The sequence below is a fragment of the Sciurus vulgaris genome, assembly GCF_902686455.1.
Source record: "Sciurus vulgaris genome assembly, chromosome: 12".
NCBI classification, from domain to species: Eukaryota; Metazoa; Chordata; class Mammalia; order Rodentia; family Sciuridae; genus Sciurus; species Sciurus vulgaris.
In genome coordinates, this window is record NC_136473.1 from 109,888,408 (window position 1) to 109,905,398 (window position 16,991).

A 16,991-nucleotide genomic window follows, 5' to 3' on the forward strand; every position below is an offset into this window, starting at 1 on the left:
TTCCCCGTTTTGAGACAGGGTCTAACTAAGCCCTTGTGGCCTCACTAAGTTGCTAAGGCTGGCCTCAAACTTGCAATCCTCCTGCCTCAGCCTCCTGAGTTGCTGAGATTATAGGCATGCAAATACGTGCAGTTCATCTGAGCAAGCCCATTGCCTGACTACAGAGAGGAAATAGATTCTGTGGCTGTCTACACTCATTCCCTCCTTGCCTCATAGGTGTTACTGGGCCTGCGTGATACTAGCGATTCCATTGTGTCAATTACTCTTCATAGCCTTGCAGTGCTAGTCTCTCTACTTGGACCAGAAGTGGTTGTGGGAGGAGAAAGAACCAAGATCTTCAAACGCACTGCCCCAAGTTTTACTAAGACTGCTGACCTTTCCCCAGAAGGTAAGAATGATTGAAAAGTCTAGCTGCTTGTTCTTTTTATTTATTGGATCTTTAATATTACACAGGTAAAGCAGGAGGTTTTGTTCAATTAAATGATACAAAGAAGTATAGGAAAAGGTTGGTTTCCCTTTTTGACTCCTTGTAGGGGTGGAGGTAACCGCTGGTAGTTTAGTGAGAACCCTTTCCTGTCTTTCCTTAGTGTTGTACCCTTGCAGTTACATAGGGGTTGAGAAAACCACACAGTGCCATGCTCGGGCCACGACTTGTTTCCAGGTATGTGCAGGTGTAGCTCATACCTGGGTAACTGCCTGATAGTTCATCGACTTTAATTCACGCTGACCTACTGACTCCTGGATATTGCACTTGTTTCTGGGTTTTTTCATGCCGTTTGGGTTTCACAGCAGGAGACCACTGGGTGAAGGTGTTGTCATTCCAGTAGACAGTTTCCAGAAAGATTGTAGCATTTCTTTAACACTAGATGTTTTAGTTCCTTTGATTTTTCTTTGTCTGTTGGATGAAAAACTGGGTTTTTTTTTGTTTGTTTGACACTTAAGACATCTTTATATTTTGGCCTTGTAAGAACATTGCATCTATAGCATTGTTGCTTTTTTGCTCCTTTGTATACCTTGAATAGAACCATGACCGTAATATAAAATTCCAGGTATCTAACTAGTTCTGATTGTCAGTAGATAGCAAGGAGACTGTTATTAGCGGCAAAGCGGTCTATAGCCTTTTGTCTAATACTGATGTCAATCAGATCTTCAAAGCAACACTGGCTTTCTGAAGTTTTGAGAGTTCAGTTCTTAGTGCGGATGAAACCAGAGTTGCTGTGGTCAGAGGAGCTTGGAAGGGTGCTAGGGACAAGACCAGAGATGCTGTTGCATTTTCAGCTATGAAGTACACATACTGAATCCAGTCGGTCCGCTTGTTATCAGACTGTGTCAAACAGGAGCGGTACCTTTCTACATCATAGGGCCTGGAGGCATATAGATTTGGGGTATTTGTGTACTAACTCGGCAAGAGCTCCCACCCCTCGCACCTCTCTTGTTGGATGGAGTTATCTAGCTGTTGACATTCTGTATTCTGAAGAGACATTTGGATACGTGATCCAGCTTATAGTCATTTTTTCTTTTTTTAATCTGCTCTAATCAGTCATACAGGACAGTAGAATGCATTCTGACACATCATATACAAACGGTACTGTGTAGTCCTAAGACACCAGAGCAGCAGTACCAGACGGGTGCTGCTTAAGAGGTCTCCTGAAGCCTCCATAGACAGATACGGGGCATAATCCCCTTGACTCTGAGGGGGGTTCCTCCCTGTGAGGCCTGGTGAGCCCTGCGAGAGCCCCCGAGCCAGCTTAGTCAGGCGCAGGCCTTGTGCGTGTGATGGGCTGCCGACGTCCAAGACCTTGCCTGCATGGTCAGACTCAAGAACAAGGGCCAGTCCTGAGGTTCGCCACAGGTAATTGGCCTGCTGAACGGACGCTGGGTGAGGAGACTGGGAGAGTGGCAGCAGTGCAGTGCTGCAGCGGCGGGGCTGTGGGAGCTGGAGGGCTGCCAGAGGCCTTCCACCCCAGGCCCTCCACCCACCCCTCACTCTAAGGCAGAGGAAGAACTCAGCCGGAATGTTGCTACCATCTCTCTGACCAGTGTCAATCTTGAATATAAACATTCTGGTAAACTGTAAAGACATTTTCTTGAAACCCCACCCCCCACCCCAGTTTGGGGTTAAATATTCAGAGCATAAGATTCAACCATTTTTAAGTGTATACTTTCAGTGTATCCAATACATTCATATTGTTAGGCTTGTAGACTTATTAGACTTTTATTCTTAAAAGGAACTTAGAATAACTTACGGTTTATCATCACTGAACTGGCTATTTTTAAAGGCTGTAACTTTTGCACTAGGGTATCCTAAAGGTTGTATTTGTTTAATGCTTGAATCCCTTCTCTGCCATCACCACTGTGGAGAGGACATAGCCTGCTGATAAGTACCTGTAGGGACAGGCTCTGCTCCACTACAGAAATGTCTTTTCATAGATTTGCAGCCGTTTTTTCATGTGTTAAATATACCCATTTCCCTTAGCTAACTGATGCTCATCAAGCCAGGTGATAGATCAAGAAGAAATTTACTATCCCTTTCATTTTCTGGAGTTCTTATTTACCTTCAGATTCTCCCGTGCACGTCGTCTGCAGCCAACACAGTCAGATCCCGCCAGCCTTGGAGAAGCCCTCCTCTAGCATATTACCCAAATGTTTCTTTTCTGGCAACATGCCCATCAGCAGCAAGAAGTACATACAGCAGGATTACTACAATACTCTTTTACAGACAGGTAGAAATATTAAATTTACAGTTTCCATTGCTTGGATATATGTTTTCTTGAGAGTAAAAACTAAGTTTAAATTCTGAAAATTTTGGTCAACTTTGTTCTCATCTCTCCAAACTGTTGGGTACATTCCTAACCTCCTCTGGGTTACTGGTAAGAAGAGCGAGTCAGCATTACCTGAATTCTTTTTTGCACCATTTGCTTTACTTGGGGACTTGATGCCTCAGTGCGTCTCCCAGATTGTACGGAGAGTGGTGGTGCCGAGCGTGGTGACGGGCATGCTGTGAGGAGCTCTGTGAGGAGCTCTGCTGCTGCGTCGGTCTGGGAGGGTGGCAGCAGAGCTGAGGCACTGCACTCTGACCACACTTAGGGAGGTCCGCTTACAAGCAAGGTGAGTTCAGTTAGGCACGCTTACTTGAGCACACGTTTTCTTCAAGGTGTGTGCTTGGCTTAGAGCATTTGTATATTACACATGAGCAGTACGTTTGAATATTTAGTAAAGGACTAAATCACCCAGTTTATTACACATGACTTGCTTTCATTGAGTTAATAATATGTAAACACTACACAGTAAGAGGGCGATTCATATGACGTCTTTGGTGTTATTTTCTGCTGGATCTTTTGTTGGTTTGGTATGCATGGATGTCTCCAAGTGAGCAGACCTGTACCCTTATCCCTTATTAGTGCTAGCAAGAAGTCTAATGGGAATTCTTGTCCATATCCTCACAGGTGATCCATTTTCTCAGTCTATTAAATTTCCCATGAATGGAATCTCAGATGCTAAAAGTTCTTCAGAAGACAGTGAAAACCTCCCCTCAGACTCTAAAAGGTCCGAGGAGTGGCCTGACTGGAATGAGCCCGAGGAACCCGAGAAGCAAACTGTGGGCACACAGATCTGGCCTCACGAACCCTGTGATGCTGCTGCTGCGGAGCCCAGAGGTGGAGGGGCTGAAACAACCCTGGGAGTGGGGGTCCCCGCTGCACCCCCTGTTACCTCAGGGGCGCAGACGCCTGTCCCTGCTCCTCTTCCGCTCACGGAGGAATCTAAGCCTTTGAAATCAAGCCCACCCCAAAAGACCAGTTTTGCACAGAGTGGGGATGACCCAGACAAAATCAAGCCACCAAAAGTGTTGTCACAAGAAAGGCCCCTTAAACTAACGTCAGAACTTGGCTTAGGAGAAGAGTTTACAATACAAGTAAAAAAGAAGCCGGTACGAGACCCTGAGTTGGACTGGTTTGCGGATATGATCCCAGAAATTAAGCCTTCAGCCACATTTCTTATTTTACCTGAACTGAGGACAGAAATGATGGTCCCCAGCAGGGATGATATCTCACCCAGGATGCAGTTTTCCTCAAAATTTGCTGCAGCAGAAATGACCGAAGTGAGTACTACTTTTGGGATTAAGCTGCTATTAACTTAAGGGTTTTCCCTCAGGTGCAAGTTTATAGTAACCAACCTGTTTTCCCAATGAAAGAAAAAGATTGCTGTACATAGTGGTTAAAATGATCAAGCTAAGCACAGAATAACAAAATTGGTGCCTAGGAATGGTAGCTTTCTTTCCCCAGGAGGGGCCTGGGCACAGTGCTTACATGGTCTGGTTGTTGCATAAATAACTTTGTTATTTGGAAAAAAGATTAAGCCAAAAGTGGTGTTACTGGATTGCAGGGTTGTGAAAAATTCTTGCACTGAGGTTTCCCACGCCGGAACCAAGGCAGTCTTGCTTTTCAGCTTTCAGTTATTTAGCATGAAGCACTATGTTCTGGCATCAAAAAACAAGTGCTGGGTCTTTAAAACTTGACGCATTTGGATATGAGTTGTTCAGTGGGTTGCTGTTGGTGTGTTTTGTTGCAGGGAGAGGCTGAAGGCTGGGGAGAAGAAGGGGAGCTGAACTGGGAAGATAATAACTGGTGACAACGGGTATGACCTGAACTGTAGGAGGAATGATTCCTTAAAAAAAAAATCAATACCTCAAAAGCAGGCTGCATGGACAAAACCCAGAAGCAGCCTGCTTTTCCCATACCAGGAGCTCTTCACAGTCTGTGCCAACTGACGTGAGGCCAACCTCAAGTGCTAACCGACCGCGCGGGGTGGTCAGGAGGCTTAGCACTGCTTTCTGGGAGGAGAAGCCTGTGGGTGTTTGCGTCCGGTTTCCATGAAGAGCGAGGGTGAGGCAAGGCTGAGCTGCCAGCCTTTCCAGGACAGTTCTGGAGGTAAAGACAATAAATATAAACATTCAAGCTGGTGAGCTTAATTTTGTGCCATTTCTTGAACAGTGAGAAGAGTAGCTCTATTATGAAAATACAGCCTAACTGAAAAAATTTTAGCTATAAATTATAAATGACTTTAAATTGCTAAGGTTTCCTTAGGCAGCTTATTTATTTGTTTACAGTAGTACTTTGAGTGAAAGGTCCTCTGTGGACAGGGCAGTTACTGACTGTTCACGTGTATTACGTTGTACCAAAGTTCTTAATGAGCGTATCCCTCACAATCCTGTTCTCTGAATGTCAATAAAGACTATTTTCACTAGATTCATCTTTACAAAAGCTGTTTTATATGTGCTAGAAAATGTGCAAACATAATTAAATCAGTATTTTCATTTACAAAATATCCTGGCAATTGAGAGTATCAAACTTGGTTCTGTCTGCCGAGAACGGAGTCCAGTTGGTTCAAGTTTCACCCTGGAGCACACAACGTTTTATCTTCTCAATCCTTTCTTGCAGTGTCTCCATTTCCGTTAGAAGCCAGGCTGGAGCAGGAGCCTTCCGTAGCAATGACTCTGTTGCCTGCAAGGCCCCTGCTGCTTCTTGCAGTGCCGACCTGTACTCCTCTTCCAGGGGGACCTCGTGACGGGCTCTTTTTGCATAAGGCTAGAAAAGGAGAGAAATGTGAGACAACACCAAATGACCATTCTAAAAAACCCCCTTCTCGTCATGGATCACAAGGACGGAAGGGCCCTTCCCCCACCTAGTCATCTAGAGTGATCTACGAAGGAGCTTTGGTGTCCTGGTTTGTTCAAGGTACACAAAAGGACCCTGTTCCAAAGGGCTCCTGATCCAGGGCTGCCTGGTCCAGTAGCTCCCAGTGCGCACTCTAGACAGAGCTATTTCTGTCCTTAGGTAAAAACACTAAGTAGTTCTTAATGAGTAACTGGAGTCTTTCAGATGCTTTTGGAGCTAGTTAAGAAAATGTCCGACTTCTAACACATTGCACAGGGAGTGGGGATGAAGGGCTGAGGCCAACAGCTTCCTGAGGAGTGTCACAGTAAATGCATAAGGACCTGTTTACATAACCAATACTGAACTTTAGAAATTTCAGGGGTAAGAGGTACATGTCTTAAAGACAAGTTAACACCATAAACTACAAGGTATAGATCCTATTATAGCTTATCCTTCCAAATGTCTTTCCAGTGCCCAAAACAGTATTTTGAATAGCAATAATGGTGTCAGATTTCTGCTTTCCAGTAGGTAGTGGTTTTTTAGACACCACAAAAAATGAAGAGCTGGTTTGACGAATGAGACAGGGTTCAGACTACAAACTACTAGGCAAGTGGTTTTCTTCTGTGGTTCAGAAACTGCATTCCGGCATCCACCGTATAGTCTGTAACTTGGTCCCAGCAGTGACTGCAAGTAATCGAAGGGTGTGTTGAAAGTGCATATTTGGTATGATGTTTAAAATGTTATTTTTTTCTGTCTTCCTGTTCAGTATGTTGATAACCTTTCAGGCACCATATGTGAGATATAAAACAGAATTTTACATATCTAAATCTATCTAATTTGAAATTCAACATGAAGAAAAGAACTGAACCAAACTACTTCATTCTATTAGCAAATAATAAGCACAGTTTTCCCACAGTGAAGCTTGGCGCTTGCAGGAAAGCAGCTCCTACCTCTGAGGACGACCCCTTTGCTGCTTCTGCAGTCATGTCAGCAAAGGGCTCCCAGAAAATGTCTTTTTCCTGTTTCACACGTTCCACTTTTGCAGCTTCAGTTTCATCTATAAATCCCGTCTGCCAAGACCATGAAAAACCAAGGAAACACCAACAGATTAGCATTCACTAGATACCGAATGGTGTTATGTTCAGAAGATGAAAAGATCAGATAATGTGTGTGTGTGTCACTCACCTGTGAGCTCGTGTGGTGTGGCTAAAAACCCCTCCAGAGTTTTCTGCCCTACAGAACTGTCATCTTTCCAAGAAAAAAATGGTGGCCTGCCAACCTTTAAATAAGCTAAGACCCTGGCAAGAGCAAATGTATGCATGTACTTGAAGTACAGCTTAGATGCAATCAAGACATGTCGAATGTTACATGTGTGTAATATACCATACACATGTATCCTTGTGTATCAAACATAGTCCAGTCTAATAATGGGCATAATATTAAGTGCTTAAGAATAGTTTTTATTGGATTTGTGATCTTAAGAGTTCTGTTAGTACTCCCAGCTACCCCTTAACTGACATCTTGATAGCACCATGTAAGGTTTCAAAGTACATACAAACATCGGATCCCTATGATTCAGAAATGTGGTTCTTAATTGTAAAAATGCCTTAAACATAATGTCACCATCTTGGCCTCAATCAGTACAAAAGCCTAAATTATACTTAAAATATAGTAACAGATCCTCAGAGCCTGTATCATCAGCTGCATCTAATTATGATTAGCAACAACAAAGGGACCCTCGGGTGTCACCTTGCTGCCTGGACTATCAGTGCCACTCGACCCCAGGCTACAAGCAGAGTGCCTTCAGGGGCGTCACTTCTCACTTACATGTTCTCAGTTATTCCACAGCCTGGGGCTGAACCAGGTATCTCCGATTTTTTCCCGCCACAGAGTAGTGCAGAATTCATTTATGTTTCATGTATACTTTACAGCCCTAAGTTAATTTTGTGCATGAAGTAGTTTCATGGCATGGAATTTTTCTACTGTGGCTCTCAAAGTGTTGGGCTTTGAAGTGTTTTGGATTAGGACTGCTCTGAGCATTCTGAAAAGTTTAAGCTAAGTTGGTTACAATTACAGTTTCAGAAAAGAAAGAAAAGGTAATGGGATAATAAATACCTTCTCCAGAAAGGATACAACTTTGTTTCTAGTTTCTTCAGAACTGAGACACTGCGGAACTATCTCTTCATGATTTGTTCCCTATTAAAAGATTGAGAAACATGATCAATTTTAATATATTTCAACGACTTGCAAAGACCAATGTTTTAAGAGCTACCCTAATTAAAATTCATTTAAAAAGAAAATATCCAGTGCTTTAGGACATTCAGAGAGTGAGCTCACAGTACTGCATTAAATAGGACAGTCTAGTGTTGCAGACTTCCCCTCTGCTCAGCCTTCCTAGTGCCCCTGCACAGTCGGGGGGAGGGGTTATCCTCCCTGCTGACCCAAACGAACAGGTTTCAGTTCTTCAGCCTAGTCCCAGGACAGTTCAAGATGAGAAGTATCGTCCTTCAACCCAAAAATACTGTCTGCAAGACAGCGCCCCGTTAGTCAAGTACTGTGAAGGCCTCAGTTGAGATCCTGTAAAGCAGATGACTCACTTCCTCCAGCAGAGTGTTTTACAACTAAGATAGAGAAGCAGCTCCCTAAGTAATTTTTGCAGCTTCTTCGGTGGTCACTGACAAGTCAGTGTTCCAATTTCTTACCTCAGCAAACCGAGTAAATGCCTCCAAGGCATGTTGTTCTAGCAGCCAATTCCTGTCGGCTAGCAGGGAGGTGAGAATACAGGACAAGCTGGGCAGAATTTTATCCTAAAGAGAGAACCAAGCCTTATTGAATACAGAAAAACAAACCCAGTGGAGTACAAATGTCCACTGCTGTGGCTCCTTAGAACCCCGTCCTGCTGAATATGTGGACACAACCCGTCGGGTCACTGCACTCCTATGTCAGATCCTTCAACAGCCTCCCACTGGATGGCTATGGGCCCCGGTGCCTCTGCACTGGCTTCCCCGACATCTGGCCTGCTCCCACCTGGAGGCCACGTTTGCTGTTTCTACTGCTCAGAAGACTCCACCAGATGCTGTGGCGAGCTGCCTCATCCCTGTCCCCCTTCCTTTACTCTCTTCACAGCACCGCCTGTTTCACACGGTTGCCTCTGGATAGATGGGACCTGGGGGTTCACTGTTCACTCCTCCATTGTATCACCAGTGACCACAGCACCTGAGGGGCCAGGGTTGTGGCTCAGTGGTAGAGCACTTCCTGGCACACGTGAGGCACTGGGTTCAATCCTCAGCACCACGTAAGAATAAATAAATAAAGGTGCTGTGTCCATCTGCAACTAAAAAACATTTAAGAAAACAGCACCTGACAACAATCATTCATTCATTCATTTTCTTGAATGAATAAATGAATCCATCTTATCTCATAGCTTTAAATGTCTCGTATACTCAGAAATCCTCAAAATTTCTTTAGGCCCTGCCTTATCCCAAGGAACATATAAGGCATTGCAATTTCTGATGATAAAACATTTGTTCCACAGGTTCTGGCCCATACAGGGTTCTAGCTGCATGTGAATACAGCAGCACTTTGGAATAAACATTTCATGGTAAAAAAGACAGCTCAAGTGCAAATATCTTTGGATACTTTTGCCCAAAAAATTGAAATACAGCTGTCAACATCTACACCCAAGAAATAACAATGTGATGGAATCAGATGGCATCACTGGTATTTGCTTGTGAATAAATCAAAGAGCCCTTTAGAAATTAATGTTTGATTTCAAAGATTCTTAATTAACAGGTATACTATCCATTACATGCATGTTCAGATTATAAGAGAAAGTTCTTAATCGTGAGCTCTTTTTGTAGACTTTTCCCTTGGAGGTAAGAACACAAAAAAGTCAACTATCCAAAATTGCTGTGATTTTAGCAATTTTAGTCACGTAGGAATGAGGAAGGCAAAACTCTCCATTTATGGGGAGCTTCTTTGCTTTAAGGTCTGTTTTAAAATTCAGTAGGCATGAATTACCAGGCCACGGTAGACAACTTTGTAAGTGAATAGTCACATGTCAGCTCTAAGTATTGCAATATTTTCTACAACAGTCTTTCAAAACTAACAGGTGCTCATTCATGAATACGAAGCCAAGAAAACTCTTATAAATGCAAAATTTTCTAATTACACTGTTGGACAGAAGGCATGAATTCTGCCTTCAGGAACTGTAGCTGATCCCAACTGGAATGAGAATCTTGTATCTCAGACTACAGATGAACTATTTGTATGTCAACATATTTTTCTAAAAGAAAACTTAAAATGAGTTGTTTTGACAGTCACCTTTTCCTAAGAAAAATGTTTCTTTTCTCCTTTCACTGCCTGTAATCCATAAAATTTCAGAGATCAAAAGTCTAAAAATTCATCATTAAATTCAGCAGAAATAGCAGGATACATCTCAACATAACTCTGCTATACACTAATAACAAGCTGCTAAGAAATTTTTGTTTTTATCACTACAGGAACAACAGTTAACACTATTATTACCTGGAAGCCTTGAGGTATAAAAAGTTTTCCTAGAGACGAGACAAAATCCAACACTGCCAAACGCACGTGGTCAGGAGGCCCTGATTTAAGTACTGCGGTCTGCAAAGCCACTACCTGTGGAGACAGGATGCCCACCTCAGATGTGGGCAAAGATACCGAAGAGAGCACCCACACGCCCCAGGGGTCGGCATTAGACAACTGAATGCAGGAGCCCTTTCAGGATCCTGGTCACACGCCTGCCTCCGAGCACTGGGGAAATCTGGTTCCTGAAAAAGGCTGCATACCAGTCCTTTAAAAATTATTTTGTATTTTAAGTTCTATTGAGAGAAGTTCACTGTTTAAAGCCAAGCCTTGCAAACTTTTTCTGTAACTTAGGGCTAAACGGTTAATACTTAAGGCCTTGCACACAACATAATCTCTGCTGCATATTCTTTTTTTTTTTTTTTTTTTTTTAGCTGCCCACCCCAGCCCGTACTGGTAAAGCCCCTGGGAGCTTTATCACTGAGCTACATCCAGGGCCCTTTTTATTTTCAGACAGGGTCTCGCTAAGTTGCCTAACCTGGTCGGTCCTACAACTTGCCATCCATCTGTCTCAGCCTCCCAAACAGATGGATTACAGATGTATGCCACTGTGCCCCACTAAACATATATTCACAAATGTAAAAATCATCTTTGTTCTTAAGTTGAAAATGAGTGTGAAATCAGCCAGGAGGCCAGAGTTTACATAGTCCTGATTTAAAGAACACTGAGGTGAAGTCTATAAAGGAAGCAACACCTGTATGAACAATTACATTGAAATTTTAAACTTTCTGGATTTTAAAAAGGTAGGCACATTAAAATTAATAGTATTTAATTTTTCAAAAAGAGAACTAAAACTTTCAGAACCAGCAAATTCAAATTATTAACATACAGTGAGTCAGTAATTTTACTGTATTCTCATTTTAGCAATCCACGTGATAAAATAGAAGAGTACACCTGTTAGGAAATACCTAAGCTAATTTCTCTGTGTACATGTCACTGACAAGAGGTGCTAAAAACAACGTTATTGATAGTTTCAATTCTTTCTGTTCCACCCACCACATACAAAATGACACGTTATTTCTTCCATCATTTTCCTAAACAGGAAGGGATACTTTCTTAAACAATTTTTGTTTCTACCTGACCCTGAGCGAAAGCTGACCCCCTGACTTGGAGGACCAATTCTGGCCGTATGGCCTCATTGCAAAGCCTCTAAGTGGTTTCAGATAAGATGAAGGCCATTCCCAATCTCTTGGCTCAGAGTCTCCAAGGAAGAGCATAACTGAAGCACCGCCAGGCCCCGATAGTGACCCATGCTCTGTGTCCCACCAGACGGGACCCAGCAGCACTCCTGAGGTCCAGCTGGCAATGCTCCATGGTCCGCAGCTGCTCGGAAGCCTGTGAAGAGGCTGCGGGGGGCTCAACTTTGGAACTGACTCCCAACCTCAGGACTTTTTTGGGCAGTTAACAGCAACCACAAGAAGTGGAGACTGCGAAGTAGTGTAAAAATGCTTTCATTTTTCCTGAGGCAATATGACATTTATCCTGAGGGGATAGAGAAGAAGAGGCAAAGGCTAAACCAACACCACTACCGAGAGGAGGAAAAATGAGACATGCCTCGTGAAGACAGGTGGCTCTGTGTACCGCGTTCAGTTCAAGGAGGGAGTTTCAAAACAGTAATGAAAAAGAACTTTCTAGGAAGTAATACCAGTTAACACACTCCTCTGCAAACATGTCAGCTTGGTCACTATTCTTACCTGACTTATCAGCGGAGGATCTAGAGTCTGAATGAAAAATCCCATCAGAGGGAGTAAAAGGCTGAAGGTCTGCTGAACACAGGGCTGACCTATCACCTTGAATAGAAAAGACGGTTTTGGTGAAGATTTTCACTGTGTACATGTCACTGACAAGAGGGGCTAAAAACAAAGCCATTGCTAATTTCAGTTCTTTCTGTTCCACCCGCCACATACAAAATGACATGCATCTCTCCACCATTTTCCTAAATAGGCAGGCTGAGTTTCTTAAACGGGAATAGCCACACCGATAGCCGCTTTCCAGTGGGCACCTCGTATACACCAGGCAGCAGGCTTCGCGCTGTTTATTCCTCCCGCGTGCCTCATGACACCTCCAGAAGACTTTACCACCCTCACTTCACTAATAAACAGATCAGAGAAGGTGAGTAACCTGCTTGAGATCACCTGGCTAGAAAAAAGCCATGATTCCCATCAAGAGCCAGCTCTAAGGGGGTCTAATTATGTTTGCTCCCTAGTTTTAAAATTCCATTTCTCCATAATGATTGCTTATGTCACACTATAATGAACTACAGCCCTAGCACAGAAAGGCTGGGTGAGCATTCATTGACTTGAAGTTAAAATGCTGTAGGAGGCAATCTGATCACTAACGATAAAAGAGGATCTACAAAGTCATTTCTGTTATTTCCTGGAATGATACATACTGCCTGTTTCCATCAGCTGCTACAGATCACACATTTATTTCTATCTAGTCAAAGAAAACAGGATGTATTTAGACTTTTAAACTAAGAAACAAGTTTACAACCGTGTGTAGGAAGCTTATCATTCGAATTTTGAGTTGATCGCTTGACTTTTTGGTGTTGCTGGGAAAGAGGAACACAAATGAGCCCGGTCCCTTCACTGTGCTCTTCTACCTTTAAGTCAGAGCACGCTCCACTACCCAGAAGATTTTATAAAAGGCCCTAGAATCAGAGACAGGCTGTTAGCCCAAGAAAACACAGAAATCAGGAGTGGAGGAAATTTTTAAAACAGGGTCCAGTAAGTCGTAAGAATGGGTGGAGCGTCACCATGACTTTACTAGATTGTCATCATACCACTGTGACACTCTGAAAAAGAACTGCCTGAGAATCAGTACTTTCAGTTCCAATCACAAGTACCACCTAAAGAAATCAGACAAACTTTACTCTACAGGGAAATTTCCAAGCTGTTCTTCTTTCATTATTTTAAATTTGTTCTTCCATGAAATGATCATTTGCTTCACCTACCTGTTTAACATTTAAAAAAGCCCAGAGCTGACTCCCAGCTTCCATAATCGCAGTTTGTTGTCCAGTATCCAGAGTTTCACCAGCAGAATCACATACAGCAAGCAAAGCAGAAAGTACTGCCTTCTACATTAAAGCCAAAGGGAAAGGACCCAAGTTTAGAAACCAGTTGGACTAAAGGACCAGGAGCCCAATTACCCGTAGGATATGTTAGTGCCTTAGAGCTCCTTATAGAAATCCCTGAGGAGTCATGCCAAGAGCCAAATCCATCTTTCTAGTGATTTCTTTAATATAAATGTTTTATTAAAACTAACTTTCCTTATACACAGAAACATTTGCTTCATTTTTCTAAATTTATTTTTTCCCTTTTAGGTTGAAAATTTAACGACGTAGAAATAAGTACTGTATTTTATTTGTTTTTTACTTTTTTTAGGTACCAGAGATCAAACCCAGGGGTGTTTAACAATTGAGCTACATCTTTGGCCCTTTTTTTTATTTTGAGACAGGGATTCATGACCTTCAGTTGCTAAAGGCCTCACTAAGTTGCTGAGCTGCCTTTGAACTTGCGATCCTCTTGCCTCAGCCTCCTGAACCACTGAGGTTAGCAGGTGTGTGTGCCACAGTGCCCAGCTGAGATCACCATAGTTTAATGAACAGGTTTCATGCAGTAGTCAGTGTGGTCAGCCTGATTTAAATTACTCATCAAGGAAAGTTCTGTCTTTTCATATTGTGCATTCAGTCATCTTTATAGGTTACTAGCTTTTTATTGTTCCTGTTATTTTAAAATTGGAGATGCCTCCGTAACCCTGCATTTAATAAGCAAATGTACTACTCAGGAAGTGTACTACTTGGAAGCTAAAACTAAAAACTCTTTTCTGGACTCACTGTTGTCTACATGTATTCTCAACTCTCCTTCTGGACAGGAATGGAGCTGTTTGTGGTAGGGTGGGATCGGGGGTTGCGGTGAAGGCCTCATAAGAATCTAATAGTAACAATGATTTTTAATACATTATACTTAAACAGTCATACTTAACTTTATGTATGTACCATACAGCTCCTTAGTTAAGATTTACCTACTTCCTTTAAAAAATACACATGCTCAACAACCTGCTGGACAAAAGTTTTGGTCATACTATAAAGGATTATTCAATTTTAGACAACTGTGATTTTTCCTGATATAAAAGAACTTTTGTCTCTATTATAGAAAGTAGTGCACATAAAGAGACTCAGACCCTGCCAACTGAGCTAACTGGGCGCCTATAAATTAGTGCACATAAGATACAAAAATGTAACCCACTTCTAATCGTACTTAATAGTTTCTCCAAAAGAGCTTCCTTTGGATATCTGTAAATGTCTTAAATTATCATAATAATGAACTATCATTACATAATAAAATATCAGAACATTTACTCTCAATATGGAAACCCATATCCTGAGAAAACCCTGAACTCTTCAGATTGTTTTTGAATGTCCTGTTCCTACCTTTCCTTGATTTTTCTCTACTTACCTTCTGCTTAGGCAGAAGGGTGGGGCAGAAGGTAAGTCCACGAGAATAGAAATCTTTGTTTTGTTTAATGCAGTATCCCCCAATGTCTACAAAACACCTAGCACCTAAGAGCACTCAAAACACACTTGCTGGATCGATGAGTGAGTACATGGGACAGTGACCTGGAAAATGCACAACATGTACCGAATCTAGTCAACTTGCTTTATCTTAATCACACACTTCCTACTCCTACGGTACATGAGTCTTTTCTTATTCCATCATCTTATAAGGGGACATTCTGAGTAGAAGGATCCACAAAGGCTCAGAGTAGGCTTACATAAACTGGAAGTTGTATTTTGTCAGACACATCTGTCTGATGCAGATGTCAGCAAAACACCTCAAATAAATTATCTTGTTTCAACATGTCTGGAGCAAGAGGGAATGCCCTTGCCCCAGTATGATTTGCACAATTTAGATAATAAGCTTCTCAGAGATCCCGACAAATCTGAAAACCTTGCTGAGCCCTAAAAGCAGACTGTCTTCATATTACCAACTGAACCAACTGATCAAAATCACCTTACCAGAGAGCCAAGTTCTCCCAGAGTGCAACTGCTGCCCAGCCACTTCCTGCACTGTGCAGTGCCCACTGTGGCCACCTCACACACAGCCTGTCTCCTCAGGTCAGCAGATAACGCCTGGAAGGAAATACACTGCCACACAGGCAAATTTTCTGCTTCTTTTGGAGGAAATTTCTGGATAAATTCCACCTGAAATAAATCATTAAGGAAACCAGAGTAACATCAGACAACTGGATGAATGGGTGCATAAGAACTAAGTATTAACATCCATATTTAATATATAAAAAAGATTTTGGGTTGGGAATGTAGCTCAGTGGTAGACTACTTGCCTAGGATGCACAAGGCCCTGAGTTCAACGCCCAGAAACACCACCGCCAAAAAAGAAAAGTAAACAAATGAATATAAAAAATAAAAATAAAAAAGCATTTCAACTGCACAATAGTATCACGAGGTACCATCCAAGGTCACCTAAATGAGTATGCATTTGCTTCCAAAACGAAAGTTTAAATGAAGCACAACATAAATGCACTAAGAAATATTGAATAACATATTTCATTATTAGTCACATCAGGTACTTTATCTTGTTCCTACGCATTAGGTCTAATATTTTCCTGAATACTCCTCACCTTGTTCAGTTAAGTCAAAAGTAATATTCCAGTACACTCCAAGGTTGACTTGGCCAGCCCTTCCAGTTCAGTACTTTCTCAACTGACCACAACAGAGAGCAGAGAAGGAACTAGGTCGGCCAGCTCTGTTCCTATGGGACGTACCACACAGCTGCCAACGGCAAGCCACGCGCCAGACCCATCCCACCACGGAGAGGATAACTCAAGAGGCATGGCTAACAAAAAGCAGCACTGCTTTGTTAAAACTCAAGAATCAACAGACTAGACAAAAATGGGAAACGTAAGTTCAAAACAGTTAAAATGTTAGTTTTGGTGGAAAAACAATGGTGCACTTAATTACTAAAGTATAATTCAACTAGGAAGTATATTAGTGTAGTTTTTAAAGAAATGAAATAATTCAATTTACAGTATCTAAAATTAACATATAGGAAACTCTTCCTACATCAAGAACTTTTAAGAAGTCCCCTAAGAGTCTCAAAATTTGACAGCGTCACACACAGTGGCACACACCTGTAATCCCAGCAACTCAGGAGGCTGAGGTAGGAGGATCCCATGTTTGACTGGGCAACTTGGCAAGACCCTGTCTCACAATAAAAAAAAAGGGCTGGGGACCTATGTGGTAGAGCACCCCTGGACTCATTCAGTCACTGGTACCATGAAAACATAAAAACAAAACAATTATGAAATTGACACAGAAACTTTTCTGTCATATACTATACTTGTATTTGAATTTTCTTTCTTTCACAAAAAATATTTAGCTGTAAAAACAAGCAAGAGAATATGTGGCTACATGCCGTGACAGAGGCTACAGCAAGAAAAGTGGGTCCCTTGATAAGCTGAGTATCCACTGTAACAAGCAGCTTCATTCATAAGACCAAACGGCATCAGGGCAGCAGAGAACCTGCTCACCTGCACTGCTCACCTGCCTGGTGAGCAGTTCAGACACTGCCCTTCTTGGCAAATCTCAGAGAGTACATGACTTAGGTTCCCTCCCAAACCTAAGTTCTGTGTAGTGCCCTGACAAGGGCAGGCAAAATGTGTTTGCAGACATCAAGATTCTATTGAGGTCAAAACCCCCATTTCAACATG

General features: G+C 42.3%; 2 protein-coding genes across 9 annotated transcripts in view; one reads left to right on the top strand and one right to left on the bottom strand.

The window, feature by feature from the left end:
* SCYL3 (SCY1 like pseudokinase 3) overlaps positions 1–5,246 on the top strand; it is a 32,368-nt gene extending 27,122 nt beyond the window's left edge. For 3 of the 4 annotated variants that reach the window (XM_079108084.1, XM_079108086.1, XM_079108085.1), the window contains 4 exons: positions 217–388; positions 2,562–2,723; positions 3,447–4,099; positions 4,570–5,246. In XM_079108084.1, coding sequence (XP_078964210.1) covers positions 217–388; positions 2,562–2,723; positions 3,447–4,099; positions 4,570–4,629 — 1,047 coding nt within the window. In that variant the 3' untranslated portion in view covers positions 4,630–5,246. The remainder of the gene's footprint in view (positions 1–216; positions 389–2,561; positions 2,724–3,446; positions 4,100–4,569) is intronic. The other variant, XM_079108087.1, reaches the window with a different exon arrangement.
* The window catches only part of FIRRM (FIGNL1 interacting regulator of recombination and mitosis), a 43,109-nt gene continuing 31,188 nt past the window's right edge, over positions 5,071–16,991 (bottom strand). For all 5 annotated transcript variants that reach the window (XM_079108079.1, XM_079108078.1, XM_079108080.1 and 2 more), the window contains 8 exons: positions 15,280–15,465; positions 13,216–13,338; positions 11,957–12,052; positions 10,182–10,295; positions 8,357–8,461; positions 7,770–7,850; positions 6,605–6,724; positions 5,071–5,585 (listed from right to left, as the gene is read on the bottom strand). In XM_079108079.1, the coding sequence (XP_078964205.1) occupies positions 5,385–5,585; positions 6,605–6,724; positions 7,770–7,850; positions 8,357–8,461; positions 10,182–10,295; positions 11,957–12,052; positions 13,216–13,338; positions 15,280–15,465 (1,026 nt within the window). In that variant the 3' untranslated portion in view covers positions 5,071–5,384. The remainder of the gene's footprint in view (positions 5,586–6,604; positions 6,725–7,769; positions 7,851–8,356; positions 8,462–10,181; positions 10,296–11,956; positions 12,053–13,215; positions 13,339–15,279; positions 15,466–16,991) is intronic.